The 21100-nt window shown below is 44.1% G+C and overlaps 3 protein-coding genes across 4 annotated transcripts; 2 read left to right on the top strand and 1 right to left on the bottom strand.

The window, feature by feature from the left end:
- The first annotated feature begins 168 nt into the window (after positions 1–168).
- Positions 169–5377, top strand: cthrc1b (collagen triple helix repeat containing 1b). Of its 2 annotated transcripts, XM_030102208.1 has the most exons (5): positions 169–302; positions 1024–1101; positions 3114–3332; positions 3424–3640; positions 5224–5377. In XM_030102208.1, exons 1-5 carry the CDS (start codon positions 192–194, stop codon positions 5364–5366), a joined length of 768 nt encoding a protein of 255 aa, XP_029958068.1. In that variant the 5' UTR covers positions 169–191; the 3' UTR covers positions 5367–5377. The 2 variants fall into 2 exon arrangements, with proteins under 2 accessions (XP_029958068.1, XP_029958069.1); XM_030102209.1 differs by lacking the exon at positions 1024–1101.
- A 2220-nt stretch (positions 5378–7597) lies between these two features.
- LOC115396350 (mitochondrial folate transporter/carrier) lies at positions 7598–11393 on the bottom strand. The gene is made up of 7 exons (XM_030102207.1): positions 10965–11393; positions 10702–10852; positions 9631–9716; positions 8933–9087; positions 8370–8483; positions 8128–8273; positions 7598–8050 (listed from the first exon to the last, which is right to left on the bottom strand). Exons 1-7 carry the CDS (start codon positions 11167–11169, stop codon positions 7924–7926), a joined length of 984 nt encoding a protein of 327 aa, XP_029958067.1. The 5' UTR covers positions 11170–11393; the 3' UTR covers positions 7598–7923.
- A 375-nt stretch (positions 11394–11768) lies between these two features.
- dcaf13 (ddb1 and cul4 associated factor 13) lies at positions 11769–21100 on the top strand. Its single transcript, XM_030102206.1, has 11 exons — positions 11769–11933; positions 12187–12386; positions 12713–12820; positions 12926–13015; positions 13098–13253; positions 13385–13462; positions 13552–13634; positions 14424–14588; positions 16297–16432; positions 19726–19889; positions 20482–21100. The coding sequence occupies exons 1-11, from the start codon at positions 11864–11866 to the stop codon at positions 20567–20569; spliced, it is 1338 nt and encodes a 445-aa protein (XP_029958066.1). The 5' UTR covers positions 11769–11863; the 3' UTR covers positions 20570–21100.

The following is a 21100-nucleotide window of genomic DNA, read 5'->3' as shown; positions in this document are numbered from 1 at the left end:
AAATACAGAATGAAAAAGAGAATTAAATGTGTGTGTCCAGTTGGTTCTTGGTGGATTTCTGTGACACAGTGATCCGGGGTGTGTGTCAGGGGGAAGTTTTCCTTCCCCTCCCGTCCCGTCCTGCCCTTCTCTCTCTCTCTCTCTCGGTGCCTCGGATCTCTCACTCAGCACTCAGTCCTCTGGTCTTCAGGATGTCTCCTCTCGTTGCGCGTCTGCTGCTGCTTGTCTGCTTGGCTTTACCTCTCTATGGCGTGGAAAAGGTGAGAAATAGAGGATACCGAAAGGATCCTGATGCTGACAAGGTAAGAGAGATCAAGCTAATGGATTATAACTTTTGAGAGGAAAATATTTACACTTGTAGAAAGTTGACACTAAATTGATGCTTGCTGAGTGTATAGTTATATGACACAATGGATTTTTCTGTCATAAAAAGAGTTTTATTGTCATTTGCTGTTACTGGACTATTTTTAGAAGAGTGACTTGATGTGTGGTCAGCACTTTTTCCCTGACGTTCACAATTACCTGTTTAGAAAACTCTATTTTTACAGCATTTGTATTGTCAGCTGGTCCTCTGTTATTCCAGCAGACTAAAAATTCCCAAAACAGGATGTTGGGGTCTGGCTCACTGTGTCTGCCTGCCTTTGTTTTCTATACTAAGTTCATGTGATTTTCAGTTTCTTGAACATATATTTTTAAGATACTTTTCTAAGATTTGGGGACTCAACATCCTCTCTAATTCACCACCACTATAGACTATCTTTGTTGAGAGTTATGTAACCTTCTAAGCTGTAGGTGGATCAGGAGCGAGGGAACAGAGTGGACATACATTTCTGCCCTACAATGAAAGTGAAACGTATGTTTATTTACCCTCACTGCACCCACCTCCTCACCCCCTGCTTCCTCTCTCCCTCAGGGACTCCGATAAGTCTGCATGTCCCCACTTAGAAAACCACTGATCTCTGTAGCTCCTCATTACTCCACCGCAGCAGAAGCGTATAATAAACATGTAACGTCTGTATCTAGTGCTCTGGAAATGATGCAGAAAAGCCCAACTGCACCAGACACTCTGGAGAAGGACGATCTGCTTATTTGAGCAACATGGTAATCATAAAATCCTCCTTTGCATCCTTTGACTGTGAAAAGCCTCACGGCTGAGTCTCACATCCCCGCTCTGCATGCTCCACGAGAGCTTCGGGCCTTCTGCTTTGGTGTTGACTTAATGCATGAAATGCTACCGATTCCACGGCACTGTGAGGCAAAGGCTGCCTTTATGCTTCCAGGTACAGTCATGGACTGTGTGCCACTGGTTCTCAGCAGGGCTGGAGTGTAATTCATGCAGGCAGGCAGCACTGGTAACAGCAACGGCAGTCGACTGGAAGCTAATATAAAAGTCAGCTGTGTGGCTAAAATGCACAGAGGCCCCATTCATTAGGTCGCCTTTGAAAGCGCTGCATAAAACCCAACCCCCTAATCACAACGACGAGACTTTTCCTCACTGACCGTCAGCCAAGCCCCAAGACGTATGCATCATTTGCATCATTTCCACATTATTCCACCTCTACGTCATGGACCTGGAAATCTTGTCCCCCCCCCTCTTCCCACTCCAAAGATAAATCCCAGCTGCGCTCAAGCATGTGCATACTAACCCGCAATCCAGCAGTCTCCATCACAGACTTCTCAGCTTCCCAATAAGATGATGTCAGGTCTCGTATCTCCAGTTGTCCCAAAAATATCCCTTCAATGAGTAGAACAGACCGCCATGCATCTGCTTCACAGCTGCTAACTTTAGAATACTGTATTTCTCTCTTTTAAAGCATTTTTCAGATTCCCATAATCTGAAATGCATTATTAAAGCTTCACCTCAGGGACTCAAGATGTTGAAACTGGAGCAACAGCTCTTTGTCCTCCTCTCATTCCTTTGCCTTTTGGCCACGTGCCTCCTATAACTGCTCCACAGCTGCATGCTGCTAAGCTAAAGGGCAGCAGTGACCCAACAAAAACTCAAATGCTTTTGGCGTCCGCGTTTGCTTCAGCACAAGGACGCACTTCTACGTGTCAGTTTAGGCCAGTCCAAAGAATGACCAAGAGATCAGGCCAGCAGTTAACCTACACGCTGCAATCGGCTGCTCAACACATCTCGTAAAAACAACACCACATGGGTCTTCATTGTGTCTATCTCTGTGTCTGGTTTGGCAAGCTCCTGTGTTCCGTGTCTGTCTGTGACTCAGTTTGAGCAAGAGATGTGGCATCTGTTTAAACACAGCCGGCTTCAGCAGGACAATGAATCACACGTGTGGTCAGACACATACTAATTTGAGTTCCTCATTAGCACACGATCTGCTTTGTGGTGACACGTTGGCTGGTTTTATTGCTTCGCTTTGGTTGAAGATCAGTGGTTTTAAAAGTGTGGGGCGGGCCTCTCCTGGAGGGGGCGCCAAAGAGCTTCAGCGGAAAAAAAATCAAGGGTTCACGGGGATGCCTTATCTGAGCATTTTAGACAGTTTGTTAAAAACCTTCAAAATCAACAAGATAAAAAAAAAAAAGAAGCTGCTGATGAATGAATACATTTGTATTAAAGTCAGTGATTATTGCAGTGTCCAGTTTGGTTTTGAGGCTACCGCTCCTTCCCGTCCTCCCGTCACCCCTGCTCCCCGCAGAGGAGGAGGTGTACAGTCTGATTGCTGATGACGGTGTGCAGAAACTGGACATGTGGGGTCTGATATCCACATTGAAAACCCCTAATCCAGATCATGTTGGGTTTCACTTAAATCAAATAAAAACAGGTTGCAGGGGCCAATGTGGTTGGAGCTCTTCGAGGAGGGGCTCATTCTCCCACACTTTAAAAACCCCTCGTAAAGGTCCCGTCTGGTTTCACACGTTGTTCCCTCTAATGCCTGACTCTTTGTTTGGACAACTTTTAACTGAGGTATAATCTGGCTTCTTGCCTGTGTTGGTTGGAAGGGATTCGGTGTTTAGCTGTCCATGTAGCATGCAGTCTAAACAGTTGATTTAACCCACAAGAAGACAGAAATACAGAGTAAAATATGAGAGGTTGATAACAATAGATTCTGCTGATGTTGCTGTCTGCATTTGTTTGATTGTGTCTTTTTCAGCTTGGCAGCTGCTTGCAGGGCCCAGCAGGCACCCCCGGCAGAGAGGGTAACCCTGGAGCTAACGGCATCCCGGGCACGCCGGGCATCCCAGGCCGCGATGGGCTCAAGGGTGAGAAAGGGGAATGCATCAGTGAGATCTTCGAGGAGCCCTGGAGGCCGAACTACAAGCAGTGTGCCTGGAACTCTCTGAATTATGGGATCGATCTGGGTAAAGTGGCTGTAAGTACCTCCATACTCCGTCCGAGCTATTTCAGCCATCACAAATTCAAATCCTCCTAAGCTGAACGTCTTCATGTACACTGTGTCCCAGGACTGCACGTTCACCAAGCTGCGTTCAGACAGCACTCTCAGAGTCCTCTTCAGCGGTTCCCTCAGACTCAAGTGTAAGAACGCATGCTGCCAGCGGTGGTACTTCACATTCAATGGAGCAGAGTGCACGGGACCGCTGCCCATAGAGTCCATCATATACTTGGACCAAGGAAGCCCAGAGCTCAACTCAACCATCAACATCCACAGGACGTCCTCAGGTACGACTCAAACCGTCCAACATGCTTTTCCAGATTCAGCAGTGAAACACTGAGGCCGTGTAGAGGATATTTTCATCGTCTAAGTAAAGATAAAATGTGGAAAAGCAGCTAATTAGACATCCAGCAAAGCTATGGTTCCAAACAAACAAAGAGTACTTTATTGTCTGTACCTAATGTAATACTCAGATGGTGTAGATTGGATAAAGTATGTGAAATCTAACCCTAATGACAGAAACCAAAGTTAACTGAGTCAGAAGCTGGCAATTAATAAACCGCTTCAAAGCCAGAAAGCAGGAAAAAAGGAAAACCCAGACTCTAACCCGACCGAGAAGCTGACCTCAAAAAGCCTGTTCACACCAGATTATGGCTGCTGCAGATGTTAGTGGAAAAGGGATGTAGGATTTTCCTTCAGTGTGCTTTTCTATGCATTTAGCTCCCGTTGAATAACAGAGGCTTTGTCACTTCTTTAATACAATTAGCCTGACTGTCAGAGGCCGAGGGTCTGACACTCTGGGAAGCATACCAATACATCTGCTACAGTTCTCATTACAGTGAAGAATGTGTAGTTAACTAAAAACAGACTAAAACCAGACAGAAAAGCACAGTTTTGTTTAAAGGTACATTCATAATTTACTTTACTTGTGACTTCTTTCGTTCTTTTTTTAGAATGGTACATTTTACACATTTTGATTAGAAACATTTTCTTTTCAGAAAACAGTCCATACACATGGCACAGTAGATAATGTAATAAATCTAATAACTATAAACTATTGTTGAATATTACACTGTTAATCTCTGTCATTGGCATTTGATATCTTCCAAAATGCATGTGCAGTTGGTCAGGCTCAGGCCTGGCTTCTTTAAACACTGACTTTTCTCTCTTTTTCCACAAATTTACACGTAAAACTGAAGTTAAATATTGGCATGCTATATACACTTCAGTAACCAGAACCGGTAAAACCTCACCCATCCAGCATCATGGCAGTAGTCCCTCATAGTCACACCTACAGGCAGTTTTTAAGTCACCAATTAGCCTCAATCTAGTGTTTTTGGACTGTGGAAAAGGATTGGAGGACCCTTGAAAGCCCATCCATGCATAGGAAGAACATGCAAACTGGGGATTTTCTCATCGGGGCAGGAGTGTTGACCACTTTACCACTGAGAGACAGTAATGCACAAATGAGTAGGAACTGGATTTAGATCATTTTCAATATGTTGTCAACTATTGACAAAGTGAATAAAATTAGAAACTTGAAGTCCTTGTCTTTTTTTCCCAGCTGTGTGAAGCAGCTGCTGACTGCAGCCTGGTGTTTAGAGTACAGACATGACAGAGCTTCTTATTTTCCAAGACATGGCAAGAAAAGACTTTTAAGTGGTTATCTGATTGCGGTTTAGTCTGAAAAGCTTTGTGCCTTTAAAGGCTTAAAAGCAGCCCTCTCTGTGGTCGTGTTTCATAAAGCTCACCACTGTGTCAGAGAACAAAGCAATTAACAATTTCCATCTCCTCGCTCGGCATGGGTGTTCCCTGAAATTCATTTATACTGTCCTCTCTGTTTCTCTCCCCCCCCCCCCCCCCCCCCCAGTTGAAGGCCTGTGTGAGGGCGTCAAATCGGGGCTGGTGGATGTGGCGGTGTGGGTGGGGACCTGCGCTGACTATCCAAGAGGTGACGCATCCACGGGGTGGAATTCTGTATCCAGGATTATCATTGAGGAACTGCCGAAGTAAGAAAAAGAGAAGTCTTACGAAAGGGAGGACCCAGCTTTTGGGAGTGTAACAGTGTGTTATCTGGCCGTCAGAAATGAGCGGGTCTGGCCTGAGGCGTTGCAACATCACTGATGGGAACTTGAATGTTTTTATTCTCCGCAAGTACGGTACTGGCTCGCCAGCTTATACACAAGAATACTGTGTTGTAGTCGACCAAAAACACATTTTGTACTGTATCTTTTTTGGGATGCTGTGAGAATTGCTGTACTCTCACAGCGTCAGTGTTGCAACTATGTACTCATGTTACCTGTGCAAAGCAGTGTTACTATTAATAAAAGTTGTTTTTTGATAACAATTTAACACAAGCAGAATGTGTCATGTTTTGGAAATTCCCAAACTTACACACTCATATGGTGTGTGACTGAAGCCGAGCCCGAGGAAAGTTCCCAGGTGGGAATATCCCAGTGGTGAGTTGGAAGAAACCGCTAAAAGCGCCACAAAAATCTACACATAAATGACACAGCTGTTACGCTTGTAAAGTCAACATTAAGAGCACACCTCCCATTCATAGTGCTTCCCAGTTTTTCATCTGTTGTCATGTTACAGCCAGTTTCCAAAATTGATTGAATCATTTTTCAGTGTTCCACATAAAAAAAAAAAACTTCATAATCCTCTGAAAAAAACTCAGTTGATTTGGAAAGGCTGTATAAAGCTCCCCAGCAGACAGTTCATGCCGGACCACAAAACAAGTATGGACTCAAAGGAATTGTCTTCAGGCACAACTCTGGGAGAGGGCGCAGACGAATGTGTTGCTTTGAAGGTCCCAGTGAGCACAGAGGCCTCTATCATCCATTAATGGAAGAAGCCCTTCCTGTGAAAACCAGCTCACCACCACCAGCCCAATGCCAGACCACCAGTGAAGTATGGCGGAGGCAGCATCATGCTGTGGGAAGACTAGTCAGAGTCAGAGTAGAGGTAATGATGATTGCAGCTATGTTCAGAGACATCTTGGATGAAAACCTGCTCCAGAGCGCTCAGAACCTTAGACTGGGATGACGACCCAGAGCGCACAGTCACAATGTGAAATGATTCTTCAGGACAACTCAGAGAATATCTTGGAGTGACCCAGCCAGAGCCCTGATGTGAATTCTAGCGTTCGTTTCTGAATAGATCTGAGAATTGCTCTGCAGTGATACTTCCCATCGGACGTGATGGAGCTTCAGCAGAATGAACCAAACTGCTCAAACACAGGTGTGCCAGGCTTGTAAGTATGAAATGAAGTATTGAGCACAGGATGTGAATATTTGTGATTTTTCCCCCCTTTTTCTTGATCACTTTTAATGCATTTGCTAACTTTTTTTAAGTCATTTAATTATGGGGTAGAGTGAATAATTTGGGGAAACTATCAATTTAATCAATTTTGGAAAACATTCTATTAGAACACTGTGGATAAAGTGAAGCACTGTTAATTCTTTCTGGTTACACTGAACTGAAATGCTGCAGTCTATAAAGCCAGGCGGAAACAGGTTTCATACAGCCTGCATCAGTTAAAAGAAGTCATTCATTAATTAGATATACTGATACTGCTGTGTGGAGGACTTTCTCAAAGCTTTCCCAGCAGAAGAGAATGTGTTTGACTGTGCATTCATGAGCAAACTTCCACTTTTAAATACAAACTGGCAACTTCCCACTAATGGGACGGGATGCTTTGATGTCAATTAACATAGTAGGACTTTAAGTTAAAGTTATGTTCCCTCTCTGATTGTTTTCATCTTATTTATGATCGCACTGATGATTAGTACACTGTGCTGCTTGAATTGTTTTGTACCGTTCTGGGAATTTTGTAAAATGGGAAAGGGAACCAGCTACCTGAATACAGTTGCATTTTATTCCACAAGCAGTTCCTCCTGAAAACACCATCAATTCAAGAAAAAAAAAAATCACATTCAATGTATTTACATACATGGAGCATGACAGAAATGGTGGCTTTTAAAGCACAAGTTATGAAGCAAAACTTTACAATGTAGTTCAGAAGTATCAACTTAGAGAGCAAAGTGTCGGCTTGTCTGGACTAAAATAATCTTTTAATTTTTGCTGTTTGAATAGTTTAATTTAAGGTTGACAATGAAAGTTTTTTTTTTTTTTTTTTGCAGTTTCGCCTCCATCCTTTTTCTGTTCACAGAAAACATGTAGACACGTAAACATATCAACGGCTTAAAAAAAAAAAAAAAAAAAAAAAAAAACAACCCAGGCTTACATACACCTGTATGCTTTTTTTTGTTTGTTTTTTTCTTTTTTTTTTTAAAGCTCATAACAACAGTATCCCATCCGAGAGGATGAAAGGCTGCATACATTCTCACAGTGTATTAATTGTGCGCTTTAATTATTAACAGTCCAGATTTGTTTTATGGAAAAATAAAATAAAAATCTCCACTGTCGACTCCGATTCTTCTGCCCTCATGAATTTCCGGCGTGTTCGTGCACCGCAGCCAGTGCTGGGCACCTCGTCTCTGCGTCTCCTCACTAACACTGCCGTGAGGCTGCAGTCCATCGTCCGTGCGTCTCGCGCTTCCATCCCTCAGCTGTTTTGTCCCAGAAGGAAGCGAGAGACGTTCTCATAGACCACGAAGGTGATGCAGCAGGCGGGGGTCACGCGTATCAAGTTGGGGATGATGCCTTTGTAGAAGCCAGCGGCTCCTTCGTTCCTGAGGAGAAAGTGGTTGAAACAATGAGCCTCAGTCCGAAACGCTCACGGGCGGTCAAATTCAGAAGGCCGGCGCACCTCCACGTCCGCCTAACGACGTCCACAACGCCGTTGTATTTATTATGCTGATCCTGCAGGCGAGCCCGCACCACCTGGTAGGGGTAGGTGGTGGCCACGGCAAATATTTTAGATAATGCCGCCATTGTGATGTATTCCAGCGGGTTCTGTTGACACACAAAAAGGGAGGTGGTCTTAATGAAACCATGAACGATGCGGATCTGGATGAAGGCTGCAGCCTGCTGTCATCCGTAACGACTCACCAGCTTGGCGTCCGAGGCCACGTTCTTGTATTTGTTGTAGTCTCTCTTCAGCTCCTCGTAGGCCATGAACTGCAGCGCTCCGTGAGACGTGCCGAACAGGCCGGGAACGTAACCCTTCCGGCAGAAAGTCACAGTCTTAACACCCTCAAATACTCATGAAGCTATTTAATGATTGTTAAAGGGGGAAAAAAAAAGAAAGGCTTCGGACCATGATCATAATAGCACCAGGACACCGAGCTACAACAATTCTACCATACTGAAACACAATTTTAAAAAATTGGTGATACACAAGATATTTTCAATGAGATCTGACTGATCATACAGTAGTCTTCATACAATTCATACACGCAATCTGGTAGAAAATGTGATTAAATAAGGACTAGAGAGCATTATTGCAGTAAAGAGTGTAATACTGCCCTCTAGTGGCAGCTAAAGAACAATGTTTACAGAGCAGTAGGACAAAGGTCGTCTTTACTCAAAGCAGAGTGGCCCAGATACCGAAAACAACCCGCAGTCATCAGGATTCACACAGCTATGCTCCTAAAAATACCCTCGTGTCTCACCTTGTACAGCCCCGGCACTCCCTCGTTGCGGTAGATCTTCACCAGAGCGTCCACCATCCCCTTGTACTGCTTACTGGACTTGTCAGCGTCGTACTGGAGCACCAGCCGGGTTTTGGTCACCCAGATCGGGTTGGTTATGGTGAGCGTCAGGACGCCTGAGACGGGGACATTTTTGTGCAACGTGAGCAGCTTTATTAAATCAGATACACACGGCGGCTGCAACAGCAGTGTGTGCTGTACTAGTTCAGTTACTTATTAGCCAAAGAGAAACAGAAACACAGGGTGAGTTAGGGTGATAGAGGTGTGAGAGTTGTAGTATTTCAGATAAGAGTGAGACGTCTCTCACACTGTCCTATTATTAAGCAGGATCAGTTTATCGCAGTGTGAGTGAATATGTCAGCTATTAAGTTCCTGCTGTTACCATCCAAACGCAACATGATGATCACTGATCTACTGATCAGCGTAAAGCAAATGCTGCAAATACCCTGAGAATAAAACTTCATAATCAGTCCTTATTGCTGTTGTGAGTGTTCTTCTAACGTGCATTCATTGCAATGTAGCTGTGTTGACTTCCTATGTCCCTCTCTGCATTCTTCACAAACTCCATCAAAAGATTCATTGTGAACTAATCTAATCTTTCCCCTTGGTGAGCTCCATCCGGCTGGGAGTGGCGTGATTCCAGGACACGTGTGACTGACCTGCTTCGGCCGCAGACACCAGGTGCTCCGTGGCGCTCAGCTCGGTCTGACGGCCCTCCTTTGTGTACCCTTTGATTGCATTATAGCTGCAAGAAGAGGCAAGATGGAAAATAAGTAACATTATTTTGCCAATAAATGCAAATAAAATCTTTGTGAGATTGAAACATGAACAGAAAACATTCATGTAATATACACCAGCATCTAAATATCCATTTAGCACTTCCAATATCAGTTGAATCTGTACTCAAATGTTGACTTAATGGGAACAAATTAAACTAAAAACAGGACGGCAAGATTGAGAAACCTTTTCAGCAATCTTCACCTACACAAGTCACTCAGAGTACTGAGGGTACATTTGAAATCATGTGCATATTTCACTTTAGTCATCGCTTCCACTGTTGATGTTTACTTTGTGTTCACTGTTAACTCTTAAAACAGACGAGAAACAAGAGCAAATTTTATTGTCACATGTTAATGTAAAACTACACCACATGCTATTTCAGGTTATATCAACACTTCAATCAGTATAAAACATTATTTTGTGTAATTTCTGTTTGTTAAAGTGTTCAAAAAATAAAACACTGACCATAATCACATTAACTTAATTTCTATCTTATATACTCTCTAAAATTGATAAATATCTCTGTAGATACCTGTAACTCAGAATACTTCCCTCTTCTATCTTGAATTAATATTCTAAAAAAATATTCTATTAATAGCCTTGTTACCCAGTTATTGAAATTTTCTTTGTCATCAGTTATACAATTATAAGCTGAAAAGAAACATGAAGAATTGGGAAAGTGAAAAAAATGGTCTCTTGTCCAATAAACAGTTAAATGATCCAGCTGAGGTACAGTGGAAACACTGGAGGAAATATTGTGAGCTGCACAATACGAAGCAGGGTGAAAATCTCATGAAGTGATGAGATACATGTATAAATCAGTTCTCCATTGTTGCCTCCACCTGAGACATTAAGAAGAAGCGTTGATCTCAGTGTAAATGTGTGACAACCCCTCCGATCATCACCAGTGTCAGCATGCAGAAACAGCTGTGAAGTGTCAGGTTACTTACAAGAAGAAGTACAGACCCCAGGAGGCCCCCGCGCCCCAAACATTCGGCGTGACCCCCTGGTAGAGTCCTCTGAGGCCCTCCTGCTGCCACACACTCTTCATACAGTGCAGGATGCCACTGTACCTGGGTCTGAGCTCCAGACCATCGCTGACTGCAGGACAACAAGTAATCTGATTACTGGCAGCATGAATAATCTGTAGCTTCCACGTGGTTTTTGATGCACGTGCGTCCAGATTATAATTGAGTGTAATCTCATGCTGTACCTGCAAACCTGATCTTGACCAGGTCCAGAGGGTGCAGCACCAGCGTGGACACCACTCCTCCACTCAGCCCCGCCACGAGGTTTTCTATCCGCACGTGGCTGAACACCTGTCGGATCTGTCCGGCTAACGGGACGGCAGAGCCGGGCCTGCCGTCCAGACGGGCCTCGGTACCGGCACCGGCACCGTGATCCGGAGCTGAGCCCATGCTCCCCGGCTAGCTGCTGTCAGCTAGCTGCGGTCACCACGCTGCTTCTGCCAAAGTCTCGACAAGCCGCGGAAGCAGAGATTAAACACACCACAGAGCCCGCACCGCCGCCTCGCGCCCCAGCATGTCAGCGGCTGGACCCGGTCGGAGACATGTGGTTCTGGTCCCGGTTTCAGGTGGAACTTCACTTTTCGACCTTGCTGCGGGAAATAAAGTTAGTTAATGTTAAAGATGTCGGTGCTGACAGCAGCACTTCCGGTTCCAAAATAAAAGAGGCGGCAGCCAAGCATGGAATGTGGTTGTCTGCCTGTGCTGGACTGTTCGCTCCAGAACTCTGTGACCCTGCAAAGAAATCTCATCTAATTCGACGAGGATGAATCTTCTTTGTTTTTGTTGTTTTTTATCGGGACGATGACATATTATGGACCTTCGATTGTGTAACATCGCTGTTCAAGTGAGCACTTACTTTGAAAAACACGCCTGTATGTTTATGTTCCGCTTTCATCGAATTCCTGTAATATGATTGGTTGCTATATTTTCAGTCTGTGACGTAGCCTGGAGGACCGTGTATCCCATAATGCCAAGCGGAAGCCACTCCTCTCTACACATGGCCACTGCAAGGACCTCACACTGATGTTTTTATCGACGAATTTGACTCATTTTCTACTGCTTTTGCGCTGCTAAAGTGGTCCAAATGAAGGTTAAAGTTCTCTCGAGGAATCCGGACGATTATGTCCGCGAGACCAAGCTGGACATTCAGCGTGGTAAGTGAAAATATTACTTTAAACTCGGAGAGGATGACCGTGGCTTGCTAGCTACGGTGTCTCCACAAACACTGGGGGACGACAGGACTGTTTGATGCTTATCAAACTGAGGCGTTTTCTCAGAGAACCTGGTTTACAAGCAAGAAAAGCAATCAGGCAGCATTGCTGAGAGAGTCTGGCTCATAAAGCGTTGAGAGTTGGCAAGGTCGGGGTTCTGCCAGCTGCGTGTCTTCTCAATGCTGCTTCTCATCAGTCCCCAGGAACTATGACCCATCCCTTCATCCGTTTGAGGTGAGCAGAGAGTACACACGGGCCCTGAACGCCACGAAGCTGGAGCGGGTGTTTGCCAAACCTTTCCTGGCCTCCCTGGATGGTCACAGAGATGGGGTGAACTGCATGGCCAAGCACTGCAAGAGCCTCTCCACCCTGCTGTCTGCTGCCTGTGATGGAGAGGTGAGGTAGCGCAGAACCTAAAAGAAAAGATGTTTTTGTTTTGTGGGAATTTGTAAAGTTTGGGATTCTTATTTCCTTTTTTCTGACATTAAAAAGTTATGCATTTGGTAGACACTGCGGGTTGTTTGTTCCTATATTTTCCATATTTGTGTACAGTAACATAATTAATGAGGTGTTAGTGACAGCTGGAGAAGTAATTGTATGTGTTGTAGTTTTGTAAAATCTTTGATTGGCTGTTGTTTCTTTGTTTTTTTTTTTTTTTTTTTTTTTTGTTAGTTGATATTATATGTCCAGATAAATTCGCTGCTTTCTTATTTAAACCTCAGGTGAAAGTTTGGGACCTTACCAAGCATGAATGTGTGCGCACACTCCAAGCACATGAAGGTTTTGTGCGGGGAATGGTTGTTCGCTTCTGTGGAACTTCCTTCTTTACGGTAACTGTTGCTCTGCTGACTTTTTATAGTTTTAGAATTTGAAACGACTATGATATTTTCATAGATATCATCTAATGCTGCTCTGTTTTTGCATAACTGTAACAGGTTGGTGATGATAAAACAATCAAGCAGTGGAAAATGCAGGCACCGGCATACGGAGAGGAGGAGGAGCCACTTAATACCATCCTGGGCAAGGTGTGAACACTGAACATGAAATTCAGTATTATTCTCAATCTACAATGTGATCATGCTTTTTAGAATAAAACTTTCTGGTTAGACTGTGTTCACAGGATTGGATCATCACCAGAAGGAGGCTGTGTTTGCAACGTGCGGCCAGCAGGTGGACATCTGGGACGAGCAGAGGAGCAGCCCGATCCGCTCCTTCACCTGGGGTGTGGACAGCTTCAGCTCGGTCCGATTCAACCCTGTGGAGGTAAAACGAGACGTGCCGTATCCCCAGCTCTCTACCAACATCATGCTGAGAACTCTTCACCTGTGTGTAGACAGCTGGACTGGTTTAGAGCTGACACTCTGCTGATATTCCAACTGTTTGTCTCTCTGCAGACTGAACTTCTTGCCAGTTGTGCTTCTGACAGAAGTGTGGTGCTTTATGACATGAGAGAATCCACACCACTCAGAAAGGTAAACTCCACGCATGTACTTGATGTTTATTTATGAACACATAAAAAAAAATGTACAGGTTACTGTAGAGTTTTGTTTTCTTTTTACAGGTGATCATGAAAATGAGAAGCAACACCGTGTGCTGGAACCCTATGGAAGCATATTACTTCACTTCTGCCAATGAAGACTATAAGTGAGTGTAGGGATGAAAACAAAATGTATTCCAGCCCTGCAAATTCTAATCAAAGATCATAAAAAGGAAAGGAAAAACATAACAAAAGAATTTTAACAGCAATCAGTCAGAATGTATTCATTAACAGAATGAAACTGAGGCGCTGTGCTATTGATGAAGTAACGGTAATGTGATGAGAATAATAAGCATGCCAAAGATTAAATGAAAGGATTAATTCATCTAAGAAAATAATGTGGTATCAACATTATGTCACTTAATTTATCAACGGTATTTTAAAATAATGGCGGCGTTGGCAGTGAGGAAATAAGAATCTTAATGAAGGAACCTGAGTGATTATGTCCATTTATGATGTTCTGTAATATTGCTTCAAAGTGAACTTGATGGTTTTAAATAAGATTATTCTTTCTGCAAACTTTAACTTGAAAATTATGCTTGTGTCATTGTAAATCCTTCATTATTTGCACAAGAAAGAAATAAACAGTTAAACAGTTTTAAAGTCACATGTTTTCAAGCTAAAAAGTCAGTCATCCTTCATGTGGCGCCAAAGTGATCCAGCGTCATTTTAAATTGACCGATTTTAATAGAATGCTAATTCGAAAAAGACAAACCATTTATGTTGCTATGGAACTTCTCAAACATCCTTTTGCTGGATCAGTTTTAGAAGACAAAAAGACTGTCTCATTCAAATTCATCTAATACTTAAACATGGCTACTTGAATGCATTATGTTATACCTGAGGAGGGCTTTCTCCTCTGTGTCACTCATTTTGTTCTGTCCTTTTCTCACAAGCCTCTACACGTACGACATGAGGTACCTGACCAGTCCCGTCACCGTGCACATGGACCACGTCTCTGCCGTGCTGGATGTTGACTATTCTCCCACCGGGACGGAGTTTGTGTCCGCCAGCTTCGACAAGACCATCCGCATCTTCCCCAAGAGTGCAGGACACAGCAGGTCAGTGTACACTTCAACTGCAGTTTAAATTTAAAGCTCATTCAGAGGAACAAAAACGGCACTACTTCTGTACAACGTACAAGAAGCTTGACTGCAATAACTCAACGTATCTATGGAGATCAACACCAGCGGCTATTTATCTTGAGATGCCTAACATCTGGTAGTCAACGCCACATTTAAATGAGCCTCTGTTGACTTGAACATCAGCGATTCGCTCTCGGTGCCAAATAGCATAGCGGCACTGCTGAGGACACCTGTTGGATTTGAGCCAAACATAAAAATGATAGTTCAGTTGGAGGACGCACTTTGTGAGATTCACAGTATCGGATGGAGAGAAAATGACAGTGAGATCATTTGTCCCAATTTATGTGCGCAGAATTTGATCAGACTTTGTTTTTGTCTCTTTCAAAGCCAAAGTGGATGAAGGATAAAACCTGGCAGTTGTTTTTCCTATTGATGCAAAATGATTTGACGGGCCTTCTCTTGATATACCGTCATTGTACATGCACAGTACATTTAGGCACCTTTTACACGACGTTTCAAGTGAAAAAGCAAAACTTCTGTTGCTTTTTTGTTGTGGGTTGACACAACAATGACACTTGGAGCCACTGAAAACCAACTTTTCTGAAATTCTGGTACTCCACATAAGCACCATGGCCTCGGTAGATACGGTTGTTCTTCTGCACATGCACGACATTGGCAGCCTCCAGAGTGTCATGACTCCCAGTCCAATAGTGAATGGAAATGAGTGGACTGAACTATGGTGTGGTGGTTGAAGCTGTTGTCTCACTGCAGAATAACACCGAGCTAAATTCTGGATGTAATTCTTAATGTCCTGTTTATGTGGGATTTTCTGCGGTGGCTCCACTTTCTTCCTAGTCTAAAAACATGTATTTCAGGTTAATACCTGGCTCTGAAATTGCCCGTAGGTGTGATTGCTAGTCTACCTCTCTGCGTTTACCCGGGTGGAGATGAGAGGTGTGTCCTCTCTTCACTCAGTCATCGTGCATCAGCTCCTATCCCCCACCACCCAACAGTGTCAAAGTGATATCAGAGATGAACAGATAACAAACCTGCGAACAGAAGCAAAAGTCCAACTTTCTCGAGTTTATTAATATCATTTATTTCTCTGAGTCTCTGCTAGCTGCCTGTTTTATCGTATGCTTTTTTTTTTTTCTTTTCAATCAATCAATCAATTTATTTTTGTATAGCCCAGTATCACAACAACAGTTGCCTCAGAGGGCTTCAAGATGTTACATTGGTCGGTAAAAATAAAAACAGTGAATAAGCATAATGGTAATATGTCAATATTTACAGTAACGAGACAAAACGAAGCAACCACCGCCTTAGACCCTCACATCCGGCAAGAAAAAACTCCAAAAACCCAGTGGGAAAAGAAGAAACCTTTTAACCTTTTGAAAATAAAACACAGCCCTAATCCAACATTGCATATTTGTATATATTTTTCAGGACTTGAGCCTTGAAATTGCAGCTGCATAACACCATAACACACAGTGATTAGCCTAAGGATCAGTCGGTTTTGTATTCACACACAACCAGTCATGTGTTCGGTGTTACACCTGCAGAGTATTGCTGGTCTGGTTTTGTTCATCGGCTGTTTTTTATTTGTCTTCACCAGGCAACGAAAGCCATTAAAAGCTTTGTGTTTACATTTGATTTGCTCTGCATTGTTTTGTCCTTAATTCAGAGAGGTGTACCACACCAAGCGCATGCAGCACGTCATCTGCATCAAGTGGTCAGCGGACAACCGGTACATCCTGAGCGGCTCTGACGAAATGAACATCCGACTGTGGAAGGCCAACGCAGCCGAGAAACTGGGAGTGGTGAGTCCGCCCGCTTCACCTGCTCAGTATCATCGCTGCTCTCACAACACCATGTTAGAGGACTTCCTGCTTTTGGGCAGGTTTTGGGGGTAATTCCTCATCACAGCGTCCACTCCGCCGTCAGCTGCAGTATTTTCCTCGGCTGTCAAATTTACTGTATCTCGCTCCAGCTTTATGACCTGATCTTGTTTTATGAGTTAGCTGCATTCCTCGACGCGGCTGTGGCTCGCCGCCCATCGCAGCAGTGAAAGGACCGGGCGACGGTGCCAGGAGCTCCCCACCTGCCGTTGCCAAAAGCCCTGATGGATGCTGACTTAGGGTAGAATCACTCTCAATAAGGACGATGTACCAATTGGCAGAGCAGGGTGGGAAGCCTGGAAAAAATCAAGACCAATCTCCTCCTCTGACTTGTAGTGACTGTGTTTGTGAACAACACGTGTCGATTCCAAATAATGTCATTGTAAAGTCGAGGTTCAGTTGTGTTCTAACGTCAGATGGACAGTTAAAAGGGCTCCAGTTGAAATGTGTGAATATCTTGGGCATCTGGCATGTCGTCGCTCTCGCCGCTGATCAGATTCACTCGTGCTTATTCTCTTAATGCAGCTCCACAGTGGAAAATTGGCCGGCTTTTGGCACTTGTTTTACTGTCACTGTGCACAGGAAGATTTATTTGCAAGCTTTGCACTTAAAGAGATCAGACAAGGGCTGCTCCTATCAGCAGTTTAAATCGGCCAATCACTTAAAGCCGGGGCCACTCCGAACATAATGAAGCATTAACAATCAACTAGTACTGAGAGGGTCTTTAATTATCAAGGAATGCTGAAACGCTGAATCGAGGCTCCGTCTGTGTCTGGAGGCATCGCGCTCGGCTTCACTCGGCTTTTTGCTCCTCTCATAAACATCAGTCAAATTTTCTCGCTCATAGTTTTTTGTCTTTAAGCAGCATCGGGTCGAGTGTGACACATTTTCAGGTGTAGAACTTGTTGAACGAGTGGGTTTGTGTTTGTTTCCAGTTGGTTAAAATTCATCCGACCTGTCCTGGAAACTCTGACTCATCCTAACTACTCATTCATCTGCAGCGGGGAAGCAAAATGAAATGGTTTATTGAGGTGCTCCACTACAGCTGCACGGCATTGAAAGATGACAACAGATGGAAGGATTACTGTTCTGTATTATAAATTATTGTTGCAGGTTTGCTATTTGATTCCATGAGTTATGATAGAGCAAAATTAGTGTCTGTGCAGCAGAAGCTATCGATTGAGCGCTGCAGTTTCCACTACCGCCATGAAAAGCAAAGAAGAACCAAACTCATCGTCACACTGAGAAAATATCAGGCTTCATGCAGCTCCTGTTTTTAGACCGGAGTGAATGACTGGATGTCAGCCTGATGGACTGTTTTGACACAAATCCCCTTGTTTGTCGCCGCATTGAGACGCAGAGGCACTGAGAAAGTCTTCCAGACTTTGTATGAATGTAATGATGAAGACTGATTTGACACTGTATTCAAGACACAAGGGAGATCCGTACTATGTTAAATTGATGCAAAAATCAAATATAAGATGCTATAAATTGGGATAAATCCTGAGCTCAACATGGCTGCCATTGCAAATTAGTTCTGTACTGAGCTCTTTAATCTCGTTTTCCACGACAGACACCGTGGCTGCCTGAATGGAGGAACTGGTGATCTACTTTGCTCATCATTTCTTTCCATTATCAATATTGGTGATTGTTGACTTTCTTCCTCTTCACTCTAGAGAAAACATATTGGTTTAAGCTAGTCCGTCGCCCGATGTTTGGGGTCTCCTGCTAGTGTGGATTAATTATCTTCTGCTTATTTTTATGCATTTGATGCATGGAAGTGCGAAGAATATGATGTTTCCACCATTTTATCCTCACCTGTCAGTTTTCATATACGAGCCTTTAGCTGAACAGCCACACACACGTTCCCTGTTCACTAACGAGAAGAGAAGATTCAACACTGCCGCCGAATGCACAGCACTGACATGACTTCAGTTTAATCTGTTCATGAACACAGATAACGATTTTATGAAAGAAATGCATCAAAACCTACAACAAACCACAGCAGCAATATTTCAGTCCCGCTTTCATAAAAACATCGGTTCCTGGTCAGAGTTCTTCCTGCTGTCTAACAGTCGTGGGAGTTGTTGGCAGTATCGCTGCTGGCAGTCGACTGCGCGCGGCTTAGTTGGTCTGACCCCGTCTAACAGAGCGTCAGTAGTGAGTGAGCACATTCACCTGTTCAGCTTCAGCGGGACTGATTTTTTTTTTTTTTTGCACAGTCTGCCCGAGCAGCTGCTGTCTGATCCGGCTCTCAGATCTGTTGTTACCGCAGTTCACCTCAGCGGCCGGCTCTCTCCGATTGAATTTCCACTTTAGATCGTAAGAAAGAACTTTTAAAAAGTCAGAGCCATGTGTGTGGAGGCCTCCTGCCTCACTTCGTCCTCAGACTCTGCAAACGGCGTTCAGGATGCGCGCGCGCAGAAATATTAGTACCAGTAGGATCAGCGCTAACAGCTCTTCTCCCACAAATTGAATCTGAGACAAATCATTGCTTTTAATTAGAATAAAAGCCTCGCAGGAGAGCAATCCCGGCCAACACCGGACCAGCTGGCCGGTGGTTTTTATGAGCGGGACGGAGAGGGAGGGATGCTGTTCGAGCTGGAGTCTTCACTTTTTAACAGGCATTGATTTGGTTTTCAGTCAGCGTGCCGTCAAAACGGAGTTACTGCACACTCCAGCATTTTATGATGTAAAGCTGCGTACAGTAACTGTCAGTAATGAACAAAAAGCCACCTTAGCTGGATACACACCACACCGCTATGAGTATGAGTTTGTTCATGGAGCGATTTCAGGGAAATTACAGTGAAACTCGTATTCAGCACCACCGAATTCCAGGATTTACGCATCATTGCAATCTGTCTTTTTCTTGTGTTCCACATGTTTTTGGGAATTGGCCCTGGATTTGTGTCTGCTTCTTTTATGGCATGCTGAAAGTCCAGCCTTTCTTCGGCTTGGCCGTTACTTGTGCACACTTGTCACAGGTTTTCTTCAGTTTTGTGGCTCAGTTTTATCTTCTGGATTAATAACAAATATGCCTGGACATGTGATCCAGGCACATCTTGGTGAAATAAATGCAACATTTTTTTGGCGCTGCTAAACCAGCTTTTTGATTGCAAATAAAAACAATGGCTAAAGTCTTCTTTAAAGCTTCTTTTTTCATTTTGTTTGGCTTCATCTCCCGTAACCATCTCTCCCTCTCCGTGGCGATGCAGCTGTCCCCCAGAGAGAAGCAAGCCACCCACTACAGCCAGAAGCTGAAGGAGAAGTTCCAGCACCACCCGCAGATCAGACGCATCGCCCGTCACCGACATCTCCCCAAGAACATCTACCACCAGACCAAGGAGCTGAAGATCATGAAGGAGGCTCGCCGCAGAAAGTAAGTCGTTTTTTCTTATTTTTCCCCTCCCCCTGCTCTCTCACATAGAGAAGGAACTTGCTGGTTTTGGCTTCTGGCTCGCCGTGTGTCCGCGTGGAGGTGACGGTGACCTGGGCTGCTGCCAGGAGATTTCTGACCTCAGCAGCCTGCCAGCCTGATGGAAAATGTCACAGATGGGCCTGCCCCCTATGACATGCTCTCAATAGGCTGCACATACTCATTTCCAGCTCGTACGGAGGATTGATTGTCCCTCTTCACCCTGCCTTTCCACTGATTCATACCTCAGCCTGTGGCTCCTTTCTTCTCCTCCTCTAATTACTGCCAGTTCTGTGATACGTCACACTTGTTTTTGAGCTGTGAATGATTTACTTTTGAAGCTTTCTGCATTATTTTCGGAGTGCATTAAGAGAGCGCGTGACGTAGGCGTTAGGTCAACAGTCTCACATTCAATCTCTTCCTCCTCCCTCCCTCCCTCCCTCCCTCCCTCCCTCTGTTTGCTTTTCCCGTCCTCGCTCTCTCCTCCGTTCCACTCCTGAATATTTTCACCTGCAGCTGGAGTCGCTCACATTTCCTCCTCTTTGTTGTTTTCCAGGGAGATGAACGTCCGCAAGCACAGCAAGCCAGGAGCCGTCCGCGTGGTGTCCGAGAAGCAGAAGCACGTTGTCACGGTGGTGAAGTAGAAGATATCGGGAGACCTGCAGACTGCCGTCAAGCGACGCCTCAGAGACTTGAGCGACACTGACCTTGGATACAATCGGACCGCTCAGTCTGAAGGATTTCAAATAAAACTTGCCTGTCGTGGGAAGGAAAAGTGACCAAATATGCATCGTTAGCAGTTCAAGGACAGACTGTAAATAGTAACAGAACAACACATTGACCTTCTGCCTTCTTGGATAAAGATCAGCTGTACTTTTCCTCTGTGTTGTGAATGCAGGAGTCGCCTCACACACACACATTTCTGACGTCATTTCAGAGTTTGGTCCTGAATTAAAATCACACACCTCTGGTTGGTTCCAGCTTGCATTGGTCTTTACATGAACAAACTCATCAAATAAGACAATACGGACTAAAGACATTACACCAGTCAAATATTTAATATTTACTTCTCAAGTTCATTTTTCCTCCTTTTAACTAATGTGTAAAAAAACAAAAAAAAAGCTGCTGGAGTGATTGTTGTGCTCTACTGTGTCTCTTTTACAGAAAACTAATGG

The sequence above is a fragment of the Salarias fasciatus genome, chromosome 11 (genome assembly GCF_902148845.1).
Source record: "Salarias fasciatus chromosome 11, fSalaFa1.1, whole genome shotgun sequence".
In the NCBI taxonomy this organism is placed as follows: domain Eukaryota; kingdom Metazoa; phylum Chordata; class Actinopteri; order Blenniiformes; family Blenniidae; genus Salarias; species Salarias fasciatus.
Note: the sequence above shows the minus strand (reverse complement) of the source record. Positions and strands in the feature narration are given on the sequence as shown.